This window comes from Vulpes lagopus, chromosome 12, assembly GCF_018345385.1.
Source record: "Vulpes lagopus strain Blue_001 chromosome 12, ASM1834538v1, whole genome shotgun sequence".
Taxonomy (NCBI): domain Eukaryota; kingdom Metazoa; phylum Chordata; class Mammalia; order Carnivora; family Canidae; genus Vulpes; species Vulpes lagopus.
The window spans coordinates 19,056,503-19,074,792 of NC_054835.1; the positions used below are offsets into that span (position 1 = coordinate 19,056,503).

The following is an 18,290-nucleotide window of genomic DNA, read 5'->3' on the forward strand; positions in this document are numbered from 1 at the left end:
CTTCCTCCAGTTGAGTTGCTCCACTTGGGTCAACATGGAGAACGCATGACAGATGACTCGCCCAATCACAACCGTGAGAAGAAATCACGAGAAGTTGTGTTCTTCTTTTGATACTCACCAGACAACACCAAAGGCTCCATATCCAATAGGTCTATCCGGCTCAATATCCAGCTGCTGTTGTGGATGATGCGAGTGTTGATGGTGGTGCGCCTTAACTGTAGCAGCTGCGGCAGCCTGTACCTGAGCTGGGGCTGCTGCAGCTGGTCCAGGAGCCTGACCCGGTGCGGGTGATGGGAAATATGGCTGTTGTTGCCCAGGGTTTAACATGGCTGCAGCTGCGGCCGCTGCTGCGGCTGCGGCAGCTGCCGAAGAGGTATGCTGCTGTACGGGGTGTACAGCCGCAGCCGACCCCGGATGAAGATGGTGTTGAGGGTGGTGGTGGTGGTGAAGGTGAGGAGGAGGGAGGTGTGGAAGGTGGTGGTGATGGTGGTGGTGGTGACCTGCTGCTGCTGCAGATGTACCGCCATTATAAGCCGCCATCATTTTTGCGTTGGCTCTTGCGCCACAAAGAGACATTCAAAAAAATGCCCTTTGATTGGAAAGCAAACTGGGTCAAGCTGTCATTTGGCCATTTAAAAATGAAGAAAAACCACTCACTCCACCTCAAAAAACATGGAGCGGAACTGGCTTTATGTCTTCATCAGTCAATCCAAACAAGTTAGAGGATCTTGGTGTTTGGTTTTGGGGTGAGCGTGTGTAGAAGGGTGTGGATTGCCAAAAAAAAAAAAAAAAAGAAAAAAGAAAAAAAGAAGGAAAAAAGAAAAAAGAAAAAAAGAAAGAAAAGGAAAAAGAAAAAGAAAAGGAAAAAGGAAAAAGGGACCCCTTCCCCCCAGGTTTCCTGCCACAAGTGGGTACTAAAACTCCATCCTTAATTGGGGGGAGGTTCCAACTTTGAATGTGGGAATAAAGGCCAAACCTCCCGACCCCCTGAACTCCACACACGAAAAGGATCAGGTAACACGCCACCCTTGGAATCTTGTAAGAGGGTTGACTCATCTACCCCTTCCATTCCCACATCCTTTTCTAAACACCTACCACCTCCTCAAAAACACAACTGAAAAGAATTCCAACCACCCCAAAAAGATGGGGGGAAATTTTCAGGGAAACCAGCTTCCCCCCCCCTCGGATTCTCAGGCCTTCCTACATCTCCCCCTACTCCTAGTCAGGTTGACCTGATTGGAGGGGGGCACTAAACTTTCCAGAACAGAGAAGAGCCAGGGAAGGAGGCGGGAGGGATAGGGTGAGCAGAGGAGGCGACAGGGCAGGACGGAGAGGAGAAAGAGAACCGGGGCAAAGTGAAGGTAAGGAGGTGCAGGGAGGAATGAAAGAGAGGTGGGCAGCACTCGGACGCCCAGACAGGGAACCGCCCCGGGAGGAGGTTAGGGTCCCGGGGCCAAAGAATAGGAGCCCCGGGAGGCGGGCGGGGTGCAGTCGGAAGCGGGCTGACTCCTGCCCCCGCCGCTGGCTGCTGAGCCCTTCTGCTGAGGAGGGTTGGGGGGGAGAGCGGGTGGGTCCCCCCGCGCGACGGCCCCCGCAGGGCTCAAGGCTGCTCCGTCTCCCCCCCTCCCCCCCACCCGGCTTCCCGTCCCCGCGGCCGCTTTCTCCTCAGTCGCTGCCGGCCGCTTTCTCCTCAGCCGCCGCCTCCTCAGCCGCCGGTGCCGCCGCGGCCGGACTCACCTCCCCTAGCAAAGCCGGATAGAGCGGAGCCAGCGGCGGACACGCGCAACCAGCCACCGAGGCCCCGCCCCCGCCTCACACTGACCGGCTGCCCTAGCCAATCCACGCCCACCTGTCTGCGTCTGCCTCCAATCCTGAGCCCGGAGCTTCAGACAGGCGCACTGTTCGGCCAGTGGCAACAAGGTGTGGGTCTCCTGGGGAAATCCCGCCCCCGATCCGGGATGGGCAGATAGAAAGACCAATCAAAAGGCAGAGTTGGGCCTGACCGACAAGACTAAAAGCGAATTAAAACCCAAAGATCTCCGTGACATTTTCTTTCGCCTCTCTCCTCTTTTCTTTTTCTTCTTTTATTTTTTTTGGCAGGAGCAGGAAGCTGCGTGCTAATCCCGCCCGCAAAAGCTGGAAGAGAGGGTGGAATAAAAGAACCAATCATGAACCGGGGACCAAGAACAGAGGCAACCAATCCTTGGCTTGAAGACGAAGTGGGATGGGACTGGGGCCAGATAGACACTTGATTTGACAAATGGAAAAAAGATTGATCTCGGTCCCACCCTCCGGGTCTCCTATAGGTCAAGATTGTGGAGAATTCGCTGTCGTATCAGCGACGACCTCTTCGGGGGTGGGGCCAAGTGAAAGGGGTGTGGTCTAAAGAAAGGTAGGCGGGACTTCGAGGAAGAAGGCGGAGTCCCAATGTCGCTGGTCCATTGATAGGAGCCATGTCCTATCCATTTCTAAGTCATCAAGTGTGGAGAAGAAATAGAGAAAGCAAAAAGGGATGTCAAACTTCAGAAACTCAGTTCCAAGGTTACCCAACAAGACAATCACAGAAGAAACTCAGTAGACTCCTAGTTCACAGCCTATGGCTGGTCCTCCATGGCTAATCCTGATCTTGGCAAAAAGAGGTGCGGTCTCCAGGTCTCCAGCGTTCACCACTACACTCTCAAGGGACGAGAAGGCTCTCGATGCAAATTAAAGCAACAAAGATGATAAACTTAACCACGGAGATCGTAATTTTCTCTTGCATTTTTCGTTACTGAAATCTCACTGAAATAGCATCTTTCACTATCACATAACCTCACTTACTTGAATTTTCTTTTAAAATACCAAATAATAAGCTCACGTAATATTATCCTTAGGAAAACTTCACTCAGAACTCTGGAGATCATCTTTGATATCTGTCTGCCCACTCCTTCCCTTCTAATCAATCGTCAAGTCTTAGACATTTTAAACCACTTCTAAACACCCTCCTTCCTCCCTAGTTACCACAATATTACCCTAATTTATGTCACTACCATCTTTAGCACATCTCCCTGCCTGAAGGATAACACACCTCTATTCCATCCTCCACTGAGAGTATAGCAAGCAACCTTTTAAAAACACAAGTCTGATCATGTGGACTTTTGAAAAAAGTCAATAATAGATCCGCTTGATCTGTTTCTCATATTGCTCAATGACCTTATCTATCACCTCCACCCTCTATACTTCATACATTCTGAACTTTCAGTTCCACAAATGGTTTGTGGCTTCCAGGCCTTCATGCTTATCTTTGGCACCAAACACTCCCTATCCACTCCTCTAATTTATTGTTCAGATGAATTTTACCTTTCACGTAAATTTTATCTTTTTTTTCTGGAAAATTTTTCCTAATTCTGTTGTAGAGTATGTGTCTCTGCTATGTATTTCCATTGCACTGCCTCTCTCATAGCGCTGAGAACTCTATATTTTAATTGTTTACTGAGTTTGACCAGGATCTAAAACATATCTGCCACATGGGACGCCTAACTGGCTCAGCAGTAGAGTGTCTGCCTTTGGCTCAGGGCATGATCCCCTCCGGGGATCGAGTCCCCCATCTGGCTTCCTGCATGGAGCCTGCTTCTCCCTCTGCCTGTGTCTGTACCTCTCTCTCTGTCTCTTATGAATAAATAAACAGAAAATAAATAAATAAATAAATAAATAAATAATAAATAAATAAATAAATAAATAAATAAATACTTGTCTGTCGCACTCTATGTTGTATTCCCAGTTCCTGGGGCAGTGTCTAAAAGGTGGAGATACTTAATAAGGAGCTGCATGAGTTATTGAGTGCAGGAGAGGTAGATACCAATCCAAGCTCTGACGTTTACTAGTTCTGGGACTTAAGCCCTTTAACTATAACCTTCCTCAGTCTCAGTTGCCTCCACTGAAAATGGAGATAATAAAGTGTGCCTCATCAAGTTGAGTTGAGGATTAAATGAGGTGATGTATTCAAAAGTTCTTGAAGTAGTAAAAGTTCAAAATATGTTAATTTTCTTTCCCAACCTCCATCTTCACATGATATTTAAGATGCGCTTCCAGTTTCCCCATGCATATCAGTTTCCTCCAAAGTATAGTTTCTTAGAAGCTTATTAGAAATGCAAAGTCTCAGGTTTTACCCCAGATCTACTGAATCAGAGTCTCGTGGGCAGGAATCTGTTTAATAAGCCCTCCAGGGGATTTTTACACACACTAAAATTTGAAAAGCATTGGCCTAGAATAAAAGGGCTGAGTCTTAAACTTTGTTTACTTTTCAGCTCCTAGAAAGTACTCAATACATGTGAAATAAGGAAATAGATTCAATCTACCAGAAATGATTGTGTGATAGGAACCGTTTATTCCTGCCACAAACATTTATTGAGCACCAACTATATCTAGGCATGATGCTAGGTTCAACAATAGGGGAGGGAAGATACCTGACCTAACAGAGCTCTACCATTAAGGAGCTCTAAGTCTGATTCAGGGGTTCCCAAAATGGTATGAGTACACCCTTAATGGCCAAAGGGAGCCATTAGGCACCAGGAGGAAATTAGTACAACTTCTATTTCTGCCTATTTTTTATTTCATCCTTTTTTTCCTAAGACTTTATTTATTTATTTGAGAGTGAGAGAGAGAGAGTATGCTCATGTGCCTATCCAAGGAGAAGGGCAGAGGGGGGGAGAATCTGAAGCAAACTGCACTCACAACTGGTGATCATGACCTGAGCCAAAACCAAGAGTCAGTCTCCTAACTGACTGAGCCACCCAGGTGCCCCTATTTCATCTTTGAAAATGTCTATTTTGGGGCAGCCCTGGTTGTGCAGCGGTTTAGCGCCGCCCGCAGCCAGGGCGTGATCCTGCAGACCCGGGATCGAGTCCCACATCGGGCTCTCTCTATGGTGCCTGCTTCTCCCTCTGCCTGTCTCTCTGCCTCTCTTTCTCTCTCTCTCTCTCTGTCTCTATGAATAAATAAATAAAATCTTAAAAAAAAAGAAAATGTCTATTTTGTCAATGTATATTTTGTAATATACAGAGAGTGTAATGTATATAACTTATAAACAAAAATATAGTTAGGGATTTATGCTCAAAAAATTATATCAAAAATATTGAGAAATCTGGGGCAACTGGGAGGCTCAGTTAAGCATCTTTTTTTTTTAAGATTTTATTTATTAATTCATGGGAGACACAGAGAGAGAGACAGAGACATAGGCAGAGGGAGAAGCTGGCTCCTCACAGGGAACCCAATGTGGGATTCCATCCCTGGACCAGGATCACACTCTGAACCAAAGGCAGACGCTCAACCACTGAGCCATCCAGGCATTCCAATCAGTTAAGCATCTAACTCTTGATTTTATCTCAGGTCATGATCTCTGCATCCTGAGATCAAGCCCTGCGTCTAGCTCCACAGTCAGCACAGTGTCTGCCTACGACTCTATTTCCCTCTCCCTTCCCCCCCTCCCCAGCTTGCATGTACATTCTCTCTCTCTCTCTCTCTCTCTCTCTCTCAAATAAATAAATAAATCTTTAAAGAACACATTGAGAAATCACTGGCTTACAACCATTTAATGTTCATGGTTTAGATTAGCTCTCTGATAGAAATATGAGAGCCACATATGAAATTTTAAATATTCTAGCAGGGGGGTGCCTGGGTGGATCAGTTGGTTAAGTGCCTGCCTTTGGCTCAGGTCATGATCCACATCGGGCTCCCTGCTCAGCAGAGAACAATATATATATACAAATATATATTTGACAATACACCCAAATATGGTCATGTTAAACATGTAATCAGTGTAAAAAATTGTACATATGTATAAATATTCTGATACTAAGTCTTCAAAATCTGATGTATATTTTTCATTTACAGCACATCTCAATTGAATTAAAAATTCTGTTTCCTCAGTCACACTACTCACATTTCAAGTGCTCAATAGCCTCATGTGGCTAGTGGCTACCATATTAGATAGCACAGACCTACATTATGGGTTTGACTCCCTGCTCTCTCCTATTTGTTGTGTGATCTTGGGCAAGTTCCTTAACTTATCTTAGTCTGAATTTCCTTGCTTATAAAATAGAGAAGATCCTTGGCTTCTACAGTTGTGGTGATTTAAATTGACAATCATAGAAAGCACATAGCCTGGCGCCTGCCTAGCTCCTCATCAGTGACACTGAGAGTGGTGGTTATTATTAGTATTACTATCCAAAGCAAAGTGTCCTTAGTGTCAGATGAGAAATACACTTTGGACACTGCTCAGTTCATGTCCCCAGCACTCCATCCACGTGGGGCTGGCCTGACAGACACCCAATTCCCCTTAAACACATCACCAGACAGTACAATATCCGGCCCTTTCCATTCTGTTCCATTTTCAGGAGCTGAGTATGATGAACGAGAAGTCGGAAGTGAGTCAGCAGGATAGCACTTAGAGCCTAAAAAAGCAAGCAGGACATCAGAATGCATAAGCAGGAATAGAATGTGCAGGAAGTGGGAGGTGATCTTCCCTTTCTTCCAAGAACTGGCTCCCCACCATGAGTTGTCTGTGGAGACTTTGTAGAACTTGGGCCAGGCCGAGAGGTGGGGGGTGGTGTTAAAGGACTACAGTGGGAGAAACATTCAGCAGAGCTGGGTGCTTCAACTTGTGTTATCTCGTGTGATAAATCATCACTACACTCCATTTTGCAAATGAAATAGAGTCAGGAAGCCAAAGGAAATTACCCAAACCTCACAAAGTTAGGGAGTGGCCAGCTCCCTAGGGCATAGTCTTCCCACTGCCCCACACAGTTGGAGGGAATGGCCAAGGAAGTGATGCTATGAAGTTCAGGGAAGAATAGGCAGAAATGCTTCTGCTCAGGAGTCTAGTAGCCAAAGGCCTCCATCACTGAGTCCATGATACCTTTTCAACATTTGTTATCCAACCCCCCAGTGGCACACAGGTAGGACCACCCCCTGGCCTTTCAGCACACATACCTTCTCCATGCTCTTCCTCCTTTCCATATGCCATGAACATCCTTCTACTTCTTCTAGCCAAGTTCTACTTACTTTTCAAGGCTCTGCTCCTGGAACCTCAGATTTTTCTTGAAGCCTTTCTCTTATCCTAGGCCCTCTGCATGTCTCCCTTCCCTGAAGAACTTAGACATCCAATGTCTGCAACATTTATTTGAAACAGGTGAACCTGTGAAAAATTTCTCAGCTGTGTGACTTCGGGCACCTAACACTTGTGAGCTTCAGTTACTTCATCTGTGAAAAGGGGGTTGTAATACTTACTTGAAGTATAAAGTAATACCTACTTTGAAAGTATATTGAGAGGATTTAATATGTTCATATGTTAACACAACAAAATACCTAGCACAGTACCTGAGACAGAATAACCACTCAATAGCTTCCTTCCCACCCCTATGTATTGTTGACTGGTCAAATTTTTTTTCCTGGTGTCTCCATTTCAAGTGCTCTTCAGTTTGGGGAGTTGGGGTTTGAGGATGGGATGTGATACTTAATAAATTGTAAATCACTTCTCCTGTTTCCTCTCATCTATTTTCCTGTAGCCCTTTATCAGCCTTGTGACAAGGCATACAGCAGTCAGTGCCAAAGTAAAGCCAGAGGCCTGATAAAAGAGAGTGTGAGTGAGGCTGTAAACCTTTGAGCATTTGATGGTACTGTGGGACATAGACCATGTTCACAATCAACAGCAGGGAGACATAGCAAGGGAAGCCAGACAGGACAGTGGAACAATCAGTCTGGACCACAGTATGGTGTCAGTAACCAATAGCAACTAGGAGTAAGATGGGGAATGGTAACAAGCTAAGGACTGGGGAAGGCCAGCCAAAATCAAGTTCATGTGTTGCCCAGGCCCTCCTCTGAAGGTCTAGGATGTTCTTTCCCTGAAGCTGGATCTCCATTCAACTCAACAACATAACTTAAACTCCACAGAATATCCTTTGCATATATCCAAGGACTTTGGCTTTATCTTACTTCCCTCTGCCCCTGGATGGAATATTTGTCCCATCTCCATACTCCATGACCAAACCTTAGCCCTGACCCACATCTCTGTCCAGGATAGCCAGGCAATGTCCAACACTTTTCCCCTTCCCAAATGAGTCAGTAATGAGTATTTTATCTTAAAATTGATTTTTAAATAAACTTTTTAAATATATTTTTAAATTATTATGTTTAACATTTATATGCGCCCTTTATTCCTTTGACTTCTTAAGTCAGTGGAGAAAAGTATAACTCACATGCATTGGACATACAATAAAATAAGTCATGTTTCATAATGTTGTACAGGAAATATGCCTTGGATCCCTTTTCAGCTTGGACTCCAAATATAACAAGATAGTTTTCTCTAAAAGGCAATAATGAGCCCCACACAAAACTTCCACCTATACACCCCTAACACATCAATTTACAGAGCTCAGCCTCCAGAACAGAATAAAGGTTGCCCTCTTGGGAAGTTCCCAAAGACACTGGTCTCAGGTTAGAAAGAAGGCTGAGCCTTAAGTAGACATTCCTAGAGTTAGCAGGTGAAAACAAGCTCCCTGAGACTTCACTGAGCACAGTGTAGGGAAAGACTAAGAGAGCTACCCAAACCTTGCTGCACATTGGAACCACCTAGGTAGGCATCTTTACAAACTACTGATGCCTGGCTTCAGTGATGTGCTGGTAAATCTGTAACAACTGGCAAGAGGAAAGAAAAAGAAAGAGAGAGAGGGATGGAGGAAGGAAGGAAGGAAGGAAGGAAGGATGGATGCTCTTATCTATAGCCCATTTCCGTGGTGTGAAAACTTTCACCACAGTTGATTTTAAGCTCCCAATATGACTTCATTGAAGCTGGAGTTGGGCAGAGATAGACAAGATAGGGTCTTCTGAGCCAGGTAGCAGCTAACCACTTCCTGGCACCCATCCTATCTAATTGGTATAGTGTGTGATCTGGACATCAGGATTTTTTAAACTTCCCAGTAGATTTTTATGTTCAGCAAAACTTGGGACTTCTGAGCTAAGGGGCCTCATAACGAATGTCCAGAAGCAAGAAACAGGGTACTTGATTGCCTTTGAGTGACAGATGCAGCTAGATGATAACACTTGCCTCCTCAAGTGAGTACATTCTCTTCCACTAGGCAAGCATTCACGGGAAACTAGATCACCTGCAGAAGGTTGCTAAGTGGTCATGGTCTCAGAGCATGGGATGGCTGGCAGTATGAGCAGGGAGGGGAGGCTGGTAGGAGAGCAGATGAGCCAGGGTCATTGTGCCAATGTAACTGGAAATTCCTGGTGGCCCTGGAAACACTAATAAATTCCTGCTCCAGGACACCCCTCTAGGGATATCATGACCCTTCTGTTAAAACCAGCTTTATTCTGACCAGGTGGCAAGCACTTGGTTTAATTCTTAATTGTTATGCCTTCATCTGTGCTGATTGAACCCTAGTCGTTTCAGTTGAAGTGTACCTAAACCTCCACATTTTCTTCCTATGGCTGGCCTCATCTCTGGGTTCCTGCAGTCCCTTCTGCTTATTTCTGTCATGCTATCTATCACACAGCATCACAAATGTTTACCTGTCTGAAGCTCTGGAAGCTCCCTAAGGGTGGAGACTGTGTTCCTCTTTCTGCCCACTTCCCCTGTCTCTAGTGTTGGTTCTTAGCTGAAGTAAAGTGAATCTGTCCATCATGTTATAAAGTATGTTAAACTTACTTTAAAAAAAAAAAGATTTTATTATTCATGAGAGACACACAGAGAGAGAGAGAGAGAGAGAGAGGCAGAGATATAAGCAGGGAGAGAAGCAGCCTCCATGCAAGGAGCTTGATGTGGGACTCAATCCTGGGACTCCAGGATCACGTCCTGGGCTGAAGGCAGGCACTCAATCGCTGAGCCACCCAGGTGTCCCTAAACTTACTTTTAAGAACACAAATAATTCACAAGTATATTTTTGTTTAAAAAGTCTCAAAGTTTGGGCAGCCCCGCTGGCGCAGCTGTTTGGAGCCGCCTGCAGCCCGGGGCGTGATCCTGGAGACCTTGGATCGAGTCCCACGTCAGGCTCTCTGCATGGAGCCTGCTTCTCCCTCTGCCTGTGTCTCTGCCTCTCATTCTCTCTCTGTGTCTCTATAAGTAAGTAAGTAAGTAAGTAAGTAAGTAAGTAAATAAATAAATAAATAAATAAATAAATAAATAAATAAAATCTTTAAAAAAAACTCAAAGTTTGCTATTTAAGTGAAAATCTCACTTGACTCTTTCATCCTGTCCTACTCTCCTCAGAGGTAATCACTATTATCGGTTACATGTGCATCCAAACTAAACTGTTTTGTGTGTATTCACCTGCACACACATTTGGAAATATATGGGGGCTTTGATATGTTTTAAAATACATGTTATTATATTGCACTTATGGTTTTTATAACATGCATTTTTACTTGACAGTATGTTTTTGGTGATCTTTCCATAATAATCTGTTAATTGTTCTTTCAAAATGCTGAATTCGGAGGCATCTGGGGGGTGCAGTCAGTTAAGTGACTGACTCTTGATTTCTGTTCAGGTCCAAATCCCAGGATCATTAGATCGAGCCCCACGTCAGGCTCTGTGCATGGTGCTTCCAGAGTCTGCTTGAGATTCTTTCTCCCTCTCCTGCTGCCCCTCCTGCTCATGCTCACTCTTACTTTCTCTGAAATAAATAAAGAAATCTTTAAAACAAACAAAAACCATCAACCAACCAAACAAAACAAAACAAAACCCAAAATGCTGAATTCGAAAGGAGACCCTAAGAAAAGAATTCAAGTACAAGTACTTCAAGTGAGAGGTGATTCCAGAAACTACCAATAGGGAAGTGGGAAAGCAAGACAAGGGAGAGAAAGGAAGCCAGTAAAGGGTGTTTCATTAAGCAAGTCATCACTGTAGATAACCAGAGTTCGAGTGCACTGAGGAACTCTAGGAGCCAATATATAATATGCATGTATAGAGCCCTCTATCTAAAGAGAGCTGGAATATTTATCCATTAATCCCCCATCTACCATTGGTTGTGGGCTGCTTCTGAGAAGTATTAACTCCCAAGGCTTACCATGTACCTGGGCAGAGAGAGCTCTGGTGGCCAGAGAAAGTCCTCAGTCAGTATACATAGGTGCTAGCAGTTGGAAGTCTGCCAGCATATAGAGATATGGTAAGTCCCAGGTTATATGGGTAAAATGCTGACAGGGTCTGCCTTACTTTATTAAATAATTTCCCATTTAAGTTGCTCACTTAAGCTTTACACTTTTAGCTTTTACAAACAAGGCATGAACAAATCTGTGATTGCTATTTCACTGAGTCCAGATTGAGATCAATCTGAGAAGAATTGACATCTTGACAGCACTGAATTTTCCAACTTATAAATACAGTATATTTCTCCATTTAATTAGGTTTTCTTTGATTCTCCTGAGCATATTTTTTAATACTTTTCAATGCATAGATCTTGAACATGTTATGTCAAATTTATCTGAAGTATTTTAAGATTTTTAATGTTATTATAAGTGGCTTTTAAATTTCATTTTTCACTGCTTCATTGCTGGTATATAGAAATATAATATTTTTTATTTTTTATATTTTATTTATTTATTTGAGAGAGAGACAGAGATAGCACAAGCAAAGGGAGGGGCAGGAGAAGAGGAGAAAAACAAGGATACTCCCTGCTGAGCAGGAAGCCTGCCCCAGGGCTCAATCTCAGGACCCCGACATTGTGACCAGAGCAGAAGTCAGACACTTAACCAACTGAGCCACCAGGTGCCCCTACAATAGATTTTTTTATAGTGACACTATATTCTGTGGCCTTGCTAAATTCACTTATTAGTTCTATTAGCTTTTCTTTCCCCTAGATTTTGAAGATTTTCTAATCTTATTACTCCATAAATAAAAAATTTTATCTCAGGGGATCCCTGGGTGGCTCAGCGGTTTAATGCTGCTTCAGCCCAGGGTGTGATCCTGGAGTCCCGGGATCGAGTCCCACAACAGGCTATCTGCATGGAACCTGCTTCTCCTTCTGCCTATGTCTCTGCCTTTCTCTCTCTCTCTCTGTGTGTGTTTCTCCTGAATAAATAAATAAAATCTTAAAAGAAAAAAAAAGAAAAAAAAGGAAATTTTATCTCAGTGCCTGATGGCTCAGTTAGTTAAGCATCTATGCCTTTGACTCAGATCATGATCCCAGGGTCCCTCGATCAAGCCTCATATGTGACTCCCTGCTAAGGAGCTTCTCCCTCTCCTGCCCCTCCCCCTGCTTGTACTCTCTCTCTCTGAAATAAATAAATAAATAAATAAATAAATAAATAAATAAAATATTTTTTTAAAAGATATTTTATCTCTTCTTTTTCAATATTTAAGCCTTTTTTTTTATTTATTTATGATAGTCACACAGAGAGAGAGAGAGGCAGAGACACAGGCAGAGGGAGAAGCAGGCTCCATGCACCGGGAGCCCGACGTGGGATTCGATCCCGGGTCTCCAGGATCGTGCCCTGGGCCAAAGGCAGGCGCCAAACCGCTGCGCCACCCAGGGATCCCTATTTAAGCCTTTTGTTTCCTTTTCTTGCCTTATTGCACTGGCTAGGACCTCCAATGAACTCTTGAATAGAAATGATGAAAGCAAACTTCTTTGCCTTGTTCCCAGTCTTAGGAAATAGTGTTCTACCATCCAGTCTTTCAGCATTAAGTATGATGTTATTGGTTGGTTTTTCATAGATAATTTTGGTGAAGTTTAAGACACTCTTCTTTAGTTTTAACCTGCAAGTAATTTTAGTTCCAAGTATTTTTGTTTACATTTCACTACTCTAAAAGGTATTGGCTCTTGGTTCTGCTTTCTTTAGCATTGTGATATAGAAAGCATAGTTTTGGAGTTGAACAGGCTTGAACTCTTCCATTTTACAGTGATATGACCTATTTAAGTTCTTTGTCTTCCACTTCAGTTTCCTCACTTGTTAAACAATGATAACTAAGTAGATTTTCAAGCTTATTGTGAATGATATTTGGTTTGCTTGCATGTATCTGACACATAGAAGACACTAAAAAAATATTATTACCGTCCTTCTATCTCTTGCCTTCTATTTGTAACATGCTTTTTACTTAATAATGACACTTATAACATCTGCCCAAATTTCACAATAGGTTTTTTTTTTTTTTTTTAATGGGTACTGGTCACATAGAAAGGTCAAGATTTCATCAGTGGATGACAACCCTATGGGTCACAGTAACATGTGACATCCAACCAGGTACTTCCCTCTGCTGACTGCAGATTCCATAATTATTCCCAGACTAAGACTTCCTGGGATTAACATGTTATCCCAACCACTACAAAAACAAATGCACTGTTCCAAATGGTGCCTAATTATATCACGTTCAATGCTTTTAATAGTATATCCAGAAAGAATGATTCATAAGTCTTGGCTCCAGTTCAGATGTACAGAGAAACTTTGTTAGTTCACACACACATCTTCTTAGGCCTGGAGTTCTCCAGCTTTGAACACAGCAGGAGTTAAGGATACTAGGACAAAAAGTGTAAAAACGATGTTATAATTCCCAGAGCAGTGATTCCAAATGCCAGCCTTAGAGCAAGAGCCTGATTGTCTACACAGTTCTACACAGACCTCTGTAGAACAAGAAATATAAGGATGATTTGTGAGTTCTTCATGAAGTTAAATGCATTGGCCCTTATTCTGAGATTTTATCTCTCCTATCCTTTTGGTGTGAAAATGTCCCTTATTTTATGATGATGGTTATTCATTACCATTTTTTGGTAAAATTTTTTGCAAACTTAAACTATCAGATACTAGTGATGAAAAAGATGTTCCTGGCCTGAGAATTAACAGAGAATATATAACCTCAGTATGCTTAGATTTGTGCTATGGTAATAGATTGTCTATTGTCATTATTACTTAGGGCAACTATGGACCTGCTTGGAGTCATTTCAGAATTCTAGCCTCCATCCTCCAACTAGAGGGTGTCAGCCCCAGTGACAGAAATGCAAGAGACTGGAGCAGAGGGCCTCTGATGCTCTAGTGGATTGAGGTCAACTTCACTTGACCTGAAAAAAGCACCATTGTCAATACTGTGGCTCTAAACAGGGGCATATATAGGACAAGTTGAAACAAATATAAAATGGATAAACAGCAAGAGAAAGGATCCACATCTACATGTTGAATATTGGGACGGAACCCAGGATTTGTGGGAAGCCTGGTGTAGGGCATTAGAGACTAAATCATGAGTGAGAAGAAGCTCAGCCAACTTGGCTGAGGCTTAACCTTATAAGCCTCCGTTTCCATAGCTGCTAAGTGGAAATGATCACCCTGCCTTGTCTCTCTGGAGTGTTTGCCTGTGGATTGAATGATAATGGATAGGAGGGTGCTTTGCAAACTACAGCGTCCCAGACAAATTTAAGAAATGACTCCCTTTTACTTTGTTGACAATTGAGAAGGCAATATTTCTAGACACATGATATAGCTCCAGGCAATCTCTTTACTGAGAAGGGATGCTGGAAATGTACATGGCCTGTAGGCTAAATACTGTCAGAACACGTTATCACCAAATAAATCTGGATAATTTTATTTTTAACGCCATGTCCCCAAACCTAGTAACTAGGCAGAGAGGCTCAGCTCTGGTGAGATGCTGGATGCAAAGTGGGGTCTAAAGTTTGCAATAGGACAGCTAGAGCCATCAGCTGCTCATACCTTCATATTCTGGGTAAACTTCTCAAACCGTATTTGGACTGCAAGGATATGCTGGTATAAATTCAGAAGGTTCACCTGAAGACCTATCCAAGCATGACCAGATTTTTCAACCAGCAAATTATTTTAACTGCCCTAACGTCCATACTATTAGAATATATTCAGATTGTAGTAGGTTCTTTAATAATAAAGAGTTTAATAATAATCTATTAAAAGAGTTTAATAATAAATAAAGTTATTTATTCAGGCTACCTATGCAGGGGAAGTATTTTAAGTGTTTAATATATTACTTTATTTAATCTTCCTGACAACCCTATGAGGATATACTATCATTATCTCCATTTTTAAGACAAGGAAACTAGAACATAGAGAACTAAGTACCTTACCCAAAGTCATAATAAGTGACAGAGACTAGATTTGAACAAGGGAGTCTCACCCAGGTTTAACCTACACCATTCCTCTATTTTTATTTAACACATGCTCTATTCCAGGTACTGGACCAGTGAGCTACAGGGATTAATAAAATCAAATGTATGCCATCAAAAAATTCTCTATCAAGGGGTACCTGGGTGGCCCAGTCAATTGAGGGCCAACTCTTGTTTTTGGCCCAGGTCACGACCTCAGGGTTGTGAGATCCTGCACCCTTATGGGCTCTGCTGTGCTTAGTGCATAGTCTGCTAAAGATTCTTTCTCCCTCTCCCGCCACCCCTCCCCCCTCAAATAAATAAGTAATTTTTTAAAAGATTTTATATTTTTATTTGAGAGATAGGGAGAGAGACACCAGCAGTGAGGGAGAGAAGCAGGCTCTCCACTGAGCAGGAAGCCCGACGTAGGGCTCAATCTCAGGACCCTGGGATCATGACCTGAACCTAAAGCAGATGCTTAACCTACAGAGCCACCCAGGCACCCCAATAAATAAATCTTAAAAAAAATTATCTAGTGGGGAAGAAGGAGGTACAGATAATTATAATACAGTGTATCAACTATCACAATAGACAGCTTATCCCCCTCATCCTGATTTATTTCCCTCCAAAGTATCCTTTACTGCCATCCAACAAATTCCATATTTACTTGTTTATTTGTTATCTTTCTCCCTCTACTAAAACTATAAACTCCATGAGGGTTTTTGTTTTATTCACTTCTATACTCCAATTTCTAGAGGAATGCCTGATAAGTTAATATATTTAGAAGCTGCTTTCAAGGCTCAGGAATGGAAGTTAAATAAAAATGTACAGAGATGGGCAGCCCAGGTGGCTCAGCAGTTTACAGCCGCTTTCAGCCCAGGGTGTGATCCTGGAAACCCGGGATCTAGTCCCACGTCAGTCTCCCTGCATGGAGCCTGCTTCTCCCTCTGCCTGTGTATCTGCCTCTCTCTCTCTCTCTCTCTCTCTCTCTCTCTCTCTCTCTCTGTCTCTCATGAATAAATAAATAAAATCTTTTTAAAAAAATGAACAGAGATGTCACAAAGTATCACAGAATTCTTCCTCAGTGATCTGGATTGACAAGATCTTGGTAGAATGGAACATGCTAAAAAGCTTCAGGGAAAAGAAAGGACATCAGTTAGAACTTAGGCAGTGAAGTTGCCCTTTAAATATCCTGGAGTTATTTTATGTGTATGTACATGTACATTCTAGTCCACCCCCCTCTACCCTCCTCATCCCCTCCAGCCATATTGAGCTGGTTGTCCTTTTCCACAAACTGACATGCCTTCACTCATTCTGTTCCCCTTCACTAGGCAGCCCGCCCCTTCACTCCCTCCCCACCCCCACTTTCCCTCTGCTTTACCATCACAGTTTAATCCTTCAAAAGTCCTATCAATTGTTGCTTCTTCATTAAGATAACCTACTTCTATGTTCCTATAGCATCCTCTAAAACCTTTCAGTACTAGAATCATAGGTTTTCTTGTCTCTGACCCTACACTGAAGGCTCCTTGAGAGCTGAGTCCATGTCTTACTCAGCCTGTATTTCCAAAACCAAACACTGTGCCTGGCATGAAACTAACACTCACGAAATGCTTTTAAGTGGCTAATGAAAGAATCTCTCTCTCTCTCTCTCTCTTTCCCTCCACACACATTGCCGGAACTCTGATCTAATTCCAGTACCCCTTTCACTAAGCTTATGAAAGTGTCCCACATGGAAGTTGTTCAATGAATTTTGAATAAAAACAAACAAATTATGAAGAATGATACCATGGGAGTACTTGTACTACTTGTATTTGTAAAACATATTACAAATCTATACAAGTCTACAAAATAAAGTAGTATGCTAATTGTGTAAGAGTAAACAGACAAGTCAATGAAACAGAAAAGCCCCTAACAAATAAAAGTTTGTATAAGTAATAGTCAATGAAAGTGGCATTTTCTGATCAATTAGGAAAGGGTGGATCATTCAGAAAATGCTGGGACAGATTGATTAAAAATGTAGGGTAAAAGGGACACCTGGGTTGCTCAGTGGTTGAGCGCCTCCCTTCAGCCCAGGGCGTGATCCTGGAGTCCTAGGATGGAGTCCCACATCAGGCTCCCTGCATGGAGGCTGCTTCTCTCTCTGCCTATGTCTCTGCCTCTCTCTCTCCGTGTCTCTTATGAATAAATAAATAGAATCTTTTTTTAAAAAAAAGTACGGTAAAAAGAAAAGTTAAATCCCTACATAATACCATTTACTAAAATAAATAAAGATGAATTCAAAAATAACTCATATTATTGTTTACTATATGCCAGACCTGATACCAAGCATGTCACAAACCTTTACTAATTTGAGCATCATGACAATTCTATGAGGTTGGTATTATAATTTTATTTCTGTTTTCAGATGAATAAACTGAGGCTCAAAGAGTTTAAGTTGACCAAGTTCTTATAGTTAATAAGTAGAGGGAACTACTATTCACACCCAGGGCCAACTAACACTATAGCTCTTACTCTTAACCACTATATTAAAGTCCCTCTCACTAAAGAAATGTAAACACTTGAAACACAGAACAATTATCACTAAAAGAAAATGTTTTGGTGTCATATCTATTAGCCTCCTCTAGTCTGTGACAATTTCTCAGACTTTTCTTGTTCTTGGTGACCTTGAATGTTTTGAGGGGTACTGGTAAGTTATTTTGTAGAGTGTCCTTCAATTTGTGTTTGTCTGATATTTTTCTCAGTGTTAAACTGGAGCTATGGGTTTTTGGTAGGAAAAACTTACCATTGAGGTAAAGTGTCATTCTCTTCATATATCAAGAACACATAGTATCAAGATGACATATCACTGTTGATGTTGACCAGTCACCTGGCTAAGGTAGTGTTTGCCCATTTCCCCATTGTGAAGTTACTCCCTACACCCCTTCTACCACATCAGACTCTCTGAGTGCAAGTCACCAAGTGCAGCCCACACACAGGGTGGAACACAGGTCTGTGTCCTTTTGACATAGCTTCTTGCCTTCCTTAGCAAAACCCTTTGGAGCCACCATTGTAAGACAGATCACTATGGGTTGGCTTTTGGAATTTTTTAGGACAGTGCTATTTAGAAGCCTTTCAAACCATACTCAGTTGTACAGGGCCTTCTGTGAACCCTTGAGATTACTAGTGGGAGAGAGAGGCTACCAATGGACAGACTTCCAGGGCTTGCTGATAACCCATCTG

The 18,290-nt window shown here is 42.6% G+C and overlaps 1 protein-coding gene across 1 annotated transcript in view; it reads right to left on the reverse strand.

Moving 5' to 3' along the window:
- Positions 1 to 1,799, reverse strand: part of NLK (nemo like kinase) — a 158,525-nt gene extending 156,726 nt beyond the window's left edge. Inside the window, exon 1 of the mRNA XM_041724931.1 lies at positions 119 to 1,799. Within this exon, the coding sequence (XP_041580865.1) occupies positions 119 to 576 (458 nt within the window). The 5' untranslated portion in view covers positions 577 to 1,799. The remainder of the gene's footprint in view (positions 1 to 118) is intronic.
- Between the last annotated feature and the right edge of the window lie 16,491 nt (positions 1,800 to 18,290).